Here is a 13,572-nt window from a genome sequence, read left to right as displayed (position 1 = left end):
GGTGGTGTGTGCCAGCCGTGTGCCCCGGAGTGTGCATCCTGCCAGGGAAATTCCTCTCACTGTCTGAGCTGTGAGAAGCAGTACTTGCTGCTGGACCACTCCTGCAGGTCTCACTGTCTAGAGGGCTTTTACGCCACCGAGACAGAATGCCGTCGCTGTCCAGCTCACTGTGGAGAGTGCAATCAAGATGGCCTGTGTAAGAGTAAGTACGCTGGGTGTAGCAGCGGAGGGTAGATAAATGGAAGACTTGGAGAGGAGGATTAAAGAGGGGCGTTTTTGAAAGGTGACTTAGTTTAGTGAGGAAGTAGCTGAACAGAGGAGAAGGAAGATGAGGAGGAAATGCAGAACGATTGTTCTCTGCTCACTGGACTGCAAATAGTTATGCCATGAAGCTTACGTGTAAGATTGGAAGGTATAGGAAGTGAGGACCAGAGGAAAGTCAGGTGAGAAGAAGGATGGAGGAATTCAGAAGACATTAGAGAGAAGACGTTGAAGAGATGGGGGAAGATAAAACCAACCTTTGTCAATGTCAGAGCATCATTAGTAGTAGTACCTATAATGACATGACAATGTTTTTTCTAAATACATATATGTTCTTTTGATTATGTATGTAGTGTTAGCATCGTTGTTAAACACAAACAAGCATTTTATTCATGACTCCTTTTTGTTGTAGAAGTAAAAAGTGGATAAGAAGAACAAGCCAGTGTGAGGATTATAGGCTGCCTGAGGATGAAGAGATTAAAATGTTCTTCTCTCTCCCAGAGTGTGCTCAGTACTACTTCCTCCATGAGGGTAAGTGTGTGGATGATTGTCCCGATGGCTACTACGCCAGCGAGCAGCAACAGGAGTGTGTGCGTTGCCATGCTGATTGCGCCTCTTGTGACGGACCGAGCTTTGACGACTGCGATGTGTGTCGCAACCCGAAAGCTGTCCGTTACAATGGAGAGTGTCTGGCGAAGTGTCCCAACAGCACTTACTATGACGCGACTACCAATGAATGCAGAGGTAGGGCAGGTGGAAGTTTATATGAATCATTCAAAAATAAACTAAGGCTCTACTCCATCACTACGAGAGTTCTTCGTCTGTGTCTCATTGCTTTTCTTCATTTTCCTAGATTGTGACAGGTCATGTCTGACCTGCTCAGGCCACGAGCCCTCATCGTGCCTCAGCTGCGATACCAACAGGCGTAAAGATGCCAGCGGACACTGCGTGTGGTTCATTCAGTGCTCTATGCGCTCATACATGGACCATAATGGGCAGTGCCAACAGTGTCACAAACTCTGTCATCGCTGTTCTGGACCGGGCAAAGACCACTGCCTCAGCTGCAACGAGCCACACTACCTACTGAGTAAGTTATAGCAACAGTAAATGATCTGCTTTCTATCCAGCCAATGTAAACTTCTCGTTTTGAAAAAAACAAATGAAACTTTGTGTCCATTAGACAACACATGTGTGCAGGAGTGTCCTGTGGGTTACTATGCAGAGGACAAAGACGAACGTGTGTGTGAGCGCTGTCACTTCAGCTGTAAGTCATGTGTTGGTCGTCACAGTTTGCAGTGTGTCAACTGTAAATCTGGATTCTTCAAGCAGGGAAGCAGCTGCGTCGAAACCTGTTCAGAGAGGTTAAGAGAACATACAGACACGCAAAATGAAATCTTCTTTTTCATCAAAGAACATCACTAACTAAACTGATATCCTCTCTCCTTTGTCAGTCACTTTGGCAACACCAGCACCATGGTTTGTGACCGATGTGACCCCTCTTGTAGCCAGTGTTGGGGTCGTGGTAACAGAAACTGTCTGAGCTGTCGGGAGGGCTACGTCTACCTGAGGCAGTGGGGACAGTGCCTGCCGGGCTGCCCTCCAAGCTTCTACCAACGCAGTCGGTCCAATAACTGCCACAAGTGTCACCCCACCTGCAAAACCTGCAGTGGTAAAGGAAGCCTGTCATGGCTTATATCTGCCATGTGTTGTTGGACTGTGTTTTGGAGTGACTTCCTATAATTGAGCATGAATAATGCCACCGTTTCCAAGACCTCTAGACTACTATTTTCATAGTCACCACCCAACCCCCTCCCACCAAGCTAGGACATACTTCTGCTGCAACTTTTGATATGCATTTAATCTGTAAATTCCAGTTCAGCCATGTGATGACATTTGACAATATTTCTCTCCTTCCAGATGGGGGCGCTCTGGCCTGTCAGTCCTGTTATGAAGGCTACAGGTTTATGGGAGGCATCTGTCAATCCCAATGTCTTGTAGGCTATTACGCTGCTTCAAAGGTGAGAAACCTTGTGTGTTGCTGAATTTACAAATTGTGCTTTTGTTTATAATCAAACTCACATTGCTCTCGGGAACAATGAATAATATATTAGACCTTTAGCTGCAGTTTATCAAGGCTGCTTTGTAAGTCCTGGATCAGTAGTTGAAGATACACTGCAGACTGAATGCCACATTTTAACAAATTCTTCTGTTGCTTTAGGGCTCTGAGTCTGAAAGTGATAAGCCAAACTGCAAGGCATGTGACCCGTCCTGCATTGACTGCCGGGGTCCCAGCACGTGGAGCTGCACAGTGTGCCCCGCACTCCAGATCTTGTCCGATGGCCGCTGCTTGTCCTGCTGTGGATATGAGACACGCAACGATCACCAACCAATACCATGGCAGTGCTGTGACTGCGAGGCCTCACGAGGTAAACCAGAACCCACACTGGAACCGTCTTTTAATAAAACACGCATGCACTCCTTGAAAATAGTGGTTTAGTGAGTCATCTGTTTCAGGGCATATTATTTGCTATGGTTGCCACACTGTGTAACTGGTCTAATTGATCGCCATCCCACTATATAGACATGAGTTTCATTGTCCTGCCAAACATAGTTTCCAGTACTTTTAAATTGTGGAAATATGTTGATTTCACAAAGAATGTTCCAAGCTTTCATGGCCTTTGGCCATCACAGACAAGACAGCATTCAACTGAAACAAAAGTCTTGTATGACACACTCATGCCAGACAAACCCAGTATACAGATTACATTTCTTATCTTAAGTAACCTAATGGCGTGCTCCATCTCCTTCTTCTCAGAGGAGTGCAACCTGGGTGTCAACTTTGTGATGAAAGATGCTGAGGACTCAGAGGCTCAAGGTAGCACCGCCAAACTCTTTGTCACTGGCGGTGTTCTGCTCATCCTCTCAGTGGGCGGTGGGATCTTCCTCTTCCTCAATGCTCGATCTAAATCCCTTGCCATCGCACCCAAAACCAAAGCGGGAGGCTATAGGAACCTGGCCACCAATGTAGGCATTGCCTCACAACCCACCACCTCTTCGTTTGGGGAATACAGCGACCGGATCGGTGAATGTGAGGGTAATGAGGAAGACGATGATGACGAAGATATTGTGTACATGGGACAAGATGGGACAGTGTATCGGAAGTTCAAGTACGGACTCTTGGATGAGGACGAGATTGAACTGGAGTACGATGACGAGAGCTACTCATACGGTTGAAAAGAAAGCCCTGAGTGGAGAGAAGCTTCAGCAGGTGGAGCAGTCATTGGTCAAGGAGGGTGACAATGTTTTTCAATGATAATACATTTCAAAGACATTTTAGTCATACCAGCCAGTTACCAATCAATATGCTGATATCTTATGACATTTATGATGACTGCAAGTGAAATTTTAGAGAAGTCATCGTGACCGTTGTCTGAAACGTCAAACAAAATATGACTGCTGGGTCAAATAGGATGTAGACTTACTAACATCCGTACGTTTGATGGATTATGCAACCTACCGCTATTCCTTTGCTTGGGATAAAGAGTTTGATTTCTTCTTTTAGTCACAAACCTCTGGGGAAGTTGTATATGTGCTGACAATCATGTGTTCGTTTACATTTTCTAGAATCATTTTTTATCATAAAATGATCATTGTCCACTTATATTGCAGAGAGAAAGATCTTAATAAAGTATTCATTCATGTTAGTTAAAATTTGCAGTTAGATTTCTATTCTTGATTTTTCAACGCAGTGACACATGAAAAACTGCATTTAATTGCAAATTGTATTCGGTTATTACAATCCAGTTAACTCCACATTTGGACAGAATGCTAATGTAATATACTTTCTCTGTTTCTGCATCATCTGGTAAATAAAGCTCAAATGAATCGGTTGTAACATTACTCTCAGTAGTTTCTGTGTTTAAATTGTAAACTGGACTTTGTATCGCCTTGCAGGAGTGCAGGAATTCAAAGCAAACTTTACACTGAAGTACAATCTGTACCTTGTGGGGTACTGTTTGGATCTGTTTGAGTTAGTTTACACAGAGAAGGATATCTTCTCACTGGTTTAGTCTGCTTTAAGCCACAGTGCAATGCTGGCATCTGCATGTCTGTGCGTGTGTCCAGAATACTACTCAAAACATGGCAGAAAGTTGCAGGAGAGGTCATTTTGCAGGAAATTGTTCTTTTAGATTTCCTACAGTTGGGTTTTTGTATTTGCCTTTTATTGCTGTCTCACTGCGACAAAGAGAGGTCTGCGTAAATAATTAAGACCAGTCTCTGTACTTGTTTGGGGTGAAATTTGCTGTAGATCATTGTTTCATAATAAAGTTGGACTGTGCACTTTTGATGAACATTTGTGTTGTGGATTAACCTGCTGAGGCAAAGAGGTGAGTTGAGGTGAGTGATAATTGCTAACACCTGGAGAGACAAGAAGACAGACACATTGCAGTGAGGAGTGGTGTGACTTACACAAACCAAATCTACAACACCAGTCAAGCAAGCATTTTCATTCTCGTCTTTTTAAAATCAGAGCAAGCTTTGCGGGGCAATAACCAAAAGCGGGTTTGTTTCTCTCTCACCTTTTGGCCCCCGTGATGTTTGATCATATTTACCCTTCTGTTGGACATTAACTTTCCTCTCTGTCTCTTCAACGCACACACACAAACCCTGAACATACATCATCTCCTTTTGGGACATTTGGACTATTGACACTTGTTCAAAAAGTATCTGATAATTGTGGACTATGTCAGAATGAGTAATTGCAATTCTTTGTTTTGATGAAATGGGTTTCTTTTGAAATGTGAATGATCTAAAGTGTGTATGGAAATGGTTTTTCTTTTGGCCCTGAATTTTGGATGAAAAGTTTTTGAAAGAGAATGAAATAAGATCTGCTCAAAACTACTTTGGGTCTGGTTATTATCGTTCTTACGAGGTTATTAAATCCAGCTACAACTGAACAAATAGACACAACATTGACTCAAGGACGTCCTTCACATGGTGTGCTTGACATTGACGTTTTCTTCCTGAGCCTTAACATGTCTACTCGCTTCTTGCTATGACGTGTATCTACAGTCACATAGCCGGTGGGACTGTTTACTTTTCATTTCAAAAGTGTGTGTTTGTGTGCGTGTATGATGCTCAACAGGGAAACAGGAAAGAATTTCAGTTCTCAGATTTTTGTTTTAATTACATAATTTTAAAGAAACTATTAAATAATAACATCTGTACATATTTGCTGACCCTATTAGGACAATAACAATATTCACGCAGGTATCAGCCAATGATTTCTGAATCACAAAGAGATCCCTCGACTGCCAACAAACAAAATGTAAAAGGCCAGCCATGTGAAGAGCGCTCAATATTTTGTGGTAACGTAATATTGTAATTAACATTGTGTAAACAACTAAATGAACAAAGAAATGTATTTTGACCAAACAATTTATTTGATTAAACTATAGACAGCAAAAAGAATTAAATCATAAGAGGTGCTCTCCGTGCAGTAACCCTGGTCCCTGTGTAAACTAGAATACAGAATTGCAACACATTTTCGACCCTACTGCAGCAGTAATTCAAAGATACTTTCAATTTTATTTTGTACGCCAAGTGCTTTAGATGATGAATATAATGGATATTGTAGCATTCAGCATGAAAGGAAATCTTTTTACAGCAGTGAATTTGTCAACATGACTACAGTGAAGTACTGCTACGTGTATTATATTTTTTTATTCATCTCCCTGTAAGTTAAAAAGGAAACTTACAAAAACTAACCGACAGAATAGAAAGGTAGCTGGAAAAACTTTGGAGATGAAAATAGCTACTGTTGCAAGAATGCAGTCATATATTTTACTCCCTGAATAACACTTAACTTAAAATACAAAACCACATAGCTAGACTCATCGTTTCATTTATTAAAAACTATTATTTACAGGGGTTCAAAGAATTTAACAGACGTGTTAGGTGTCATTTTCTTAGTAAAACCTAGAGGTGCTGGCGCACACAGAACTGTAAAGCACTAGCATGTTTTGAAAAAAAAAAAAAGTTAAAATGTTGAAAGACCCCAAGAACGTAAAAGGAAGCTAATGAATAAAGATAAAGCATTGAATGCAAATTGTAGGTAAATCGACATGAAACTCCTTTCAAGTATTTATGGTAGAAATGAGAGCTCACACTTCAAAGACGGCTGCCTTTCAACGTAACCGACGTGCATAACATGCTTATCCAGCCTCATCTAGAATTGTTTTTGTCCGCTGATAATGGAAATATATTTCTTGTCAAGAGAGTACCACTCAAACCCAGAGGGCAAATACATTTTAAAAGTATCCTTACCCTCGTTAAAAACAATCATTCAATAAATAACCATTCAGTAATGGTTAATACTTCCTGTAAGATTTTTATTTCTGAATAAGCATTAACCCTAAATTAAATCTCTAGTCCAATTGAATAGTCATCCATTTGAGGGCAGTGATAAACAGTAGAGGGCTTGTGTCTCACTAGAAGGGAAAGACATTTTCATGAGGAAAATGAGACGACAAATCCAGAATACTTTAACACCGTTACATTCATAATTTAATCTCCCTGTCGTCACACACGCCTTGCATTTAGCTACATATTCATCTAACAGTGCGACCAGTGTTGTTGTTACAGATAAGAATGGCCAGACTCTCTCTAACCATCTGACACAGACAACAGTAAAAGACATAAGTCTCTTTTTTTCGACCTTAGCTAAAGAGTGTTCAGAGTTGAGTTTATGGACTATTTGTGTTTTCTGTTATATACAGAGTCAATCTGCTGTGGATATGTACAAATGAACATATATTAAGTGAATGGATGGCTGAAGCAAAGCGATACAGGAAGTTACACAGTTGAGATAAATAAAGGAAAACACACCTGCGCGTATAGAAACATCGCCGTTGTTCTGGTGTGTGTGTAGGTGTGAACAAAGTGCTGCAGTCACAGCCAGCTGTCAGTGACCATTCATAATAGTCTGTGATGTGGATGCGCTGGTGGGGGGCAGGGCTGAGGACGGGCTGGGAGCGCTGGTGAAGAAGCTGTCGTTTCTCAGTTTGAGATGCTCTGGCACCTCCAGCTGGGCCTTGGCCTCCTCAATATCGTTGTTTATGGCTGCAATGAGCACTTCTGCTGGGAACAGAAATGAGTTAAAAAAAAAAAAAAAGAGAGAAGTCCGGTACAAAGAGAAGAACAACAAGTGAAGAGGTAGGGGGGGAATCATGGTGGGTAAAGAGGAAAAATATAGGCGTGTGTGTGTGTGTGAGAAGGAATTGTCAACATTCAATATTGGTACAGTGCCTTGGCAATGCTGTATTTTGTTATGGTCATGCCAATACAGTAGCGAGAGGGAGGAGAGTCTTACCAAGTGAGTTGTAGCTTCTCTCTGGACGGATGTAGCCCACCACAACAACACTGAGAATCTCCCCGTAAAAGTCCTCTTTGAATGTGTGAATCACATGAGTCTCCTGAAATAATAAAAAGATATGAATCTTTATAAGAGTACTGCAACTGTCACATGTACCTTGTGTTGTCAAACAAGAATGTAGAAGGTTACTAAAATTAGGGAGTTTCAAAATAAATGCTGAAAAATAAATAAAAAATAGAAGTATGGAGTGTGTACGACCATGTTGTAAACAGTCTTATTTTAATCTTTGAGCCAAATACTTTCACTTGAACATCGTTGCTTAAATAAACGTGTCTCTAAATGTGTTACATTGCAGACTTTACCCACTATCCTCTTTAGAAAATGCAACACAAGTGCTATTTGATTCATTTCATGCAGTTATTTGGTTTGTCCCACTGTGGATGATTTGATTCCTGGTGTGACCATGGCCTTGTGACCATACAGTCACTGCCTGTAACCCTGGATTGTAAAAGATTATTTAACATCTTATGAATAGATTTGCAATGTGCACGCTTTCTTTCTGACTAACACACCAAGCAGTTTGCAGTGAATCCTGCTGTTCTTGTACTGACCATGGACTTCTTGGTATTTTTGTAGTAAGGGTTCCAGCCAATGCTCATCACCATCTTGTAGACATCACCATTACCCACGCAGGCCCAGCCGTAGTAGATCCCTGTGCCGATATCTGCGGGAAGATTGTCCACCACCGAGTCAGGAAAGTTGGCTGGAGATGGGGGAGAGAAAGGGAGGCAGAGTCAGAATAAGAAGAAGAGGGAAAAGGTTAGCATGTAAGGGGAACCGCTCCTCCTGAGAGCTGGTGTCTTGCTCAATGTCACCTCAAAGTAGATAAAACATGTTTCTCTACATGGAGAAACATTGTTAACTGCTTGTTAAGACCTCCAATACACACAATTATTTTTTTCCCACATTGTTAGAAATGAATTGTGGGTAACACACTGGGTACTTTTGGCAATGTCCTCACTGTCTGGAAGCCCTGCATGGTTAGACACAAACCTCTACTGTAAAAGCAAACATCTACCGCAAAATCACACACTGCCAATGTTAATTGTGTAACATTACTCTAGTTCTCTGTGAAGTTACTCTGGACCGATCAGACTGACCTATCGTTACCTACGCGAGCTAACGTTACGTAGCAGGTTGGCTAACGTTACTCAAACCGCTCACACAGATCAATGGCAGACGATAGACTCACCTGTGGGAATTCCCAGTTCCTTGCTTCCTCGCCCGAAGCCTCGAATGACCTCTCCCCGACAGAAATACGGAAGACTCTTCATGACTTGCGCTAGCTTCCCGATAACAGCTGGCTCAGAATGACCTCGAACGATGCAAGGAAGTCGGACCGACCAATCAGCTCAACCGGCTAGCAACTCTTTGACAGTTAACGTTAGCTGAACTGAAATCGTACCAGTGTATAGTTCAAATCCCTCCTTGTATTTTGGCTATAGCTTCACCTGCCTGGTTAGCTCGCTCGAGTGGGATAAAGTTGAACGTCACTCACAAAGCAGCGATGGTTTAAAGTCCACCAGCTATACCAGTAGCTTCTCTGGAGGCACCCTGATCCTAAACGATGTCGTCCAAAGGTTTTGATCGTAATGGCCTCAGAAGATGACTGCCTCGGTTTCACTTAAATTGCGTCCACTCTCAGTGTGACAGTGAGAATGAAGCTCTCACAGGCGGTGATTATTACATGTGTGGGCACATCAGTTTCAGTGACGCTTCTGGTGACGCCATTGACCGCGTGACCAAAGCAGGCCCGGGGGGTTACGTGTCGCGTTCATATGTTGTGGGAAAATATAGGACGTACAAATGAAGCGTTCAATGACGCATCTAGGTAAATAGACCGCAAATTTTCTTTTGCATGCTTTTTTTTAACCCGTAACCCGAAGTGTTTCCCTTGGGCGACGGGAACGCACCGCCAGTTTTAGAAAAGGCGAAGTTTACTATCGTTACTTAATACTGCTTAGCGTTTCAGAAACATTTATCATGATTGTGCACTTTATTATATTGTACATTTATTGTACATTACATATGTTCTACTTTTTGCAGTGTGTTGACTGTTTAATGCTATGCACCATCCACCACATACAATTCCTTGCAACATAGACTGGCAAAATAAACGATTCTGATTCTGGTAGCCTACCTGTGGAGGATATACCAAGCAAGCCGGAAGCTGCCTTTGGTGTTTAAATGAAAACCACAAGAGGGCGACATGAGGACTATCTTTTAGATCCAAACCATGGCCCAAACAGACTGTTTACCCTTCCTTACCTACATAATAGTTGTGATTTATAATTATATAAAAACAAAAAATATTAATAAGTGTATCCTTCTTTTTCTTCTTCTTCTTAATAATAATAATAATAATAATAATAATAATAATAATAATAATAATACCGATTAAAGTGGTATGGACTGTTAGTCAATTAAAATAAAATGTGGAATGAAATTTTGTATTTAAATGCGTCCACATAGGAGCAGTAATAAATGGTCAAATAAGTGAATTAATTATTCTATGAACTTATTTTATCATATCATTCCGGCAGGGCTGCAGCATGGGCCCAGGGAAAGACAGGAAAACCTGAGTTTTAAATTATATTAGAAGTTTGTGTGGTGCGTGTGTGTAGCGTATACGTTCCGTTTTTTTTCTTGGTCATCCACCTAACATCATGAGCCCGCTTTATGAGATCGTCTCTCTAACAGAAATCTGATCCTGGGTTTTCCGTCATACACAGTATGACGCACAGTCAATATGCTAATAAAACTTAAAGACAGCATTAGAACATTAACTATAATTGTTGGAGACGCTCGTCGCATGTTGTCCTGCTCCGTTTCCCTCCTTACCTTTTGTTCATCTCCCCGACGAGGAGATCAGGTGTGTCTCTTCCCACACCTGATCTCAATGCTCTCTTAAAGGAGTGGGTGGAGCCTACATTCCAGCCACTACCCTGGCCCTCAGGCCCTTACAGGAACAGGTGCAAGTGAGTGGACCTAAATAGTGAGGGGCTAATGAGGGAATGGCTGCAGGTGAGATGGGCGTTGGAGGACCAGGTGAGGGGAATGAGAGATGACAGGTGAGGGGAATGAGAGATGATAGGGTGTGAGTGGCAGGGTCTGAAATGACAGGAGAGTTAATAAAACAGGCAGACAGGATGAAAAGAAACTAATATAAAGGGGGATTCCTGACAAGTTTTGGTGGTTGAGGTACTCCTCTTAAGTAATGATCTCACAAAAAAAAGTCTGGCTGCTGCTAAAGTTCACTGTTGCACTGAAATTACTATGGATGATTTCCCTGCTAAGGTGCCTAAATATAAGCTGGGATCCTAGTAGCATTCTCGGGTACAGATGGTTGGATTATACAGATGCTGATTGCGGCCTAGAGAATGTGTGCAACTGTTCAGCAGTCCTGCAGGGAGAGAGAGAGGCACTGGAGCAGGCCAAATCACTGACCATCACGAAAGACTTCCAAAAGAGTGTTCAGATCCCCAATGAATATTATATCAATGCAAACCTCCACTGCAGGTGTGTTTCTTTACACTACAGGTTTCAGTGATTGCAGAACTGGAAACAATTTTTTCAATGTGCTGAATTTAACAGAAATCAATATTTGTTAAATTATATTCAGGAAATTCAAGTCAAGCAGAAAATACATAACATTCCCATTAAGCAGGGAAGAAGAGGACTTCCCTCTGGCTTACTCCATGGTTGTGCGTCATAAGGTATGTCGCCTAAATTTAAATTAAAATACCTCAAGTTCAAATAACTTTAAAAAACGGTGTCGACGATTTCAACAACAGAGTGCTGCAGGAATGAGTCCTAAAACCTAGAAATGAGTTCGCATTTTTGCTCTTCCGGTTCCCCTGTCTTGAAGTGAATGGATTTTTGGTTAGATGCCTTAAATACGGTCTGTGAGGAACACAAACTTAAGATACTTTAACATTTAGTTCTATGATATAAGATATTGAAATTGAAAGAAGTGGGCATTTTGGAGGCACGGTTGTCTAATAGAAGAGTTGTTTTATGGGAAGTGTGGAAAGGAACGTGCCCCATATGAGAGAATACAAGTTCTTACAATATTTCGGTCACTGCTGCTTCAGTTTTGACCTCTTTTTTTTCTTCTTTTTTTTAAAAATCTGTCTCTTGTAAGTAACTCCAACTTTATGGAAGAGCAATACTAAATAGTTTGAGTCCCCCTTTAAATTGTTTCATAAATAAAGAAAATACATGTAACAACAAGTAAATATATGGCATTGCATATGATACACAAAAGCTGAATACATTTTTTTAATATACTCTAGGTGCAGAACTTTGAGCAACTGCTGCGAGCCATCTATGCACCTCAAAATATCTATTGCGTCCATGTAGACAAGAAATCAGAGGCCTCAGTCTTCTCTGCCATCAGTGCCATTACTTCCTGTTTCCCGAATGTCTTTATGGTCAGCCAGGCTGTGAGTGTGGTCTATGCTGCCTGGCCACGTGTCCAGGCTGATCTTAACTGTATGGCTGATCTCTATAACGCTAAAACAAAATGGAAATACTTCATAAACCTTTGTGGCCAGGATTTCCCTCTGAAAACCAATTTGGAGATTGTAAGGGCATTGCAGTCATTGAAGGGCAGTAACAGCTTGGAGTCAGAAAAACTGCCTGAAAACAAGCAGTGGAGGGTGTCACATGCTCACCAGATAGTTGATGGACAAATCCAGGTACATGTGCGATACATGGCTCAATTGATCATTCGGACATTAACTTTGTCATTGCAACTTCAAATTGACTTCAATGACGGTCACCATCACATTCACTCACCGCTTTAACTGTCTCAGCCAACAGAAAATATAAAGGAGCCACCTCCCTTCAACCTGTCCATTATGTCAGGAAATGCCTACATTGTGGTTAACCGAGGCTACATCCACAGTGTGTTGGAGCACAACCGTATCCTGGCACTGATCGAATGGGCTAAAGACGCCTTCAGTCCTGATGAATTTCTCTGGGCAACCATTCAACGACTCCCTGGTGTTCCTGGCTCAAAGAGGCCCAGCCCCAAATACGACATGACGGACATCAATGCGATTGCACGGCTGGTGAAGTGGCGGTTGCACGAAGGGGAGGTGTACCCAGAATGTCAAGGCAACAATGTCAGGGATATATGTGTGTATGGCGCTGGAGACCTGCAGTGGCTGCTTCAACAGCATCACCTCTTTGCCAATCAGTTTGACACAGAAGCATATCCCATTGCTGTCTACTGCTTGGAGAAGTATCTGAGACACAAGGCACTAGCTGAGTTATTTTAGGTGTATTGGACATTTTTCCAGCAATGAAGAATGGCTTCAAACGCTATTTCAATTCTTTCTTTTTTTGCCAAAAAGATGAAGAGATATTTAAAATGATTTGCAGTGTAATGACGCCAAAGTGATAAGAAAAAACAGACAAATACAATGACTTAATAAACATCTTTTTAAATTCAAGGCAATATTGGGAGTGAGTATCCCTTTGGAATGATGCAGCTGCAGTCCAAAACCTCTAGCAAACCATATCACAACATCCGAACATTACCGACGATGGAGAGGTTTTAGTGACGGCTATAAAGACGCACCATCTGAACAAGGATCGCGCTGCCGCTTCTTCTGCTGGCCCCTCTTCTTTAGCCGACATGGCTGCTTATTTGTTTTGTTAGTTTATGCTCTTTAAATAAACGTGTACTTATTACTTTTACCACTTGTCTTTTCTCCCTTAATGTTGCAGCCTTTGTGCTGGGTTGTAACAACTGTAAAACACATTTCATTTATATGTCACAAGGTATTCATTCCATCTAAACACAACTGTTGTGGCTCGAGAAAAGTGAAAAAAGCCTGAACTTAAGCAAATTTATGAACCAAAAAAAT

General features: G+C 41.6%; 2 protein-coding genes across 3 annotated transcripts; one reads left to right on the top strand and one right to left on the bottom strand.

Annotated features, from left to right (window-relative positions):
* Positions 1–5,489: 5,489 nt before the first annotated feature.
* Positions 5,490–9,334, bottom strand: rfk (riboflavin kinase). Of its 2 annotated transcripts, none has more exons than XM_079271050.1 (4): positions 8,889–9,334; positions 8,248–8,399; positions 7,634–7,736; positions 5,490–7,401 (listed from the first exon to the last, which is right to left on the bottom strand). In XM_079271050.1, the coding sequence occupies exons 1-4, from the start codon at positions 8,968–8,970 to the stop codon at positions 7,226–7,228; spliced, it is 513 nt and encodes a 170-aa protein (XP_079127176.1). In that variant the 5' UTR covers positions 8,971–9,334; the 3' UTR covers positions 5,490–7,225. The 2 variants fall into 2 exon arrangements, with proteins under 2 accessions (XP_079127176.1, XP_079127177.1); XM_079271051.1 differs by having other exon boundaries at positions 5,490–7,398.
* Positions 9,335–10,976: 1,642 nt separating this feature from the next.
* LOC306779052 (beta-1,3-galactosyl-O-glycosyl-glycoprotein beta-1,6-N-acetylglucosaminyltransferase-like) lies at positions 10,977–12,981 on the top strand (the record flags this gene model as incomplete). Its single annotated transcript, XM_079270788.1, has 4 exons — positions 10,977–11,215; positions 11,319–11,412; positions 11,992–12,396; positions 12,514–12,981. 4 exons carry the CDS (start codon positions 10,977–10,979, stop codon positions 12,979–12,981), a joined length of 1,206 nt encoding a protein of 401 aa, XP_079126914.1.
* Between the last annotated feature and the right edge of the window lie 591 nt (positions 12,982–13,572).

Source organism: Melanostigma gelatinosum (genome assembly GCF_949748355.1).
Source record: "Melanostigma gelatinosum genome assembly, chromosome: 6".
Classification (NCBI taxonomy): domain Eukaryota; kingdom Metazoa; phylum Chordata; class Actinopteri; order Perciformes; family Zoarcidae; genus Melanostigma; species Melanostigma gelatinosum.
Note: the sequence above shows the minus strand (reverse complement) of the source record. Positions and strands in the feature narration are given on the sequence as shown.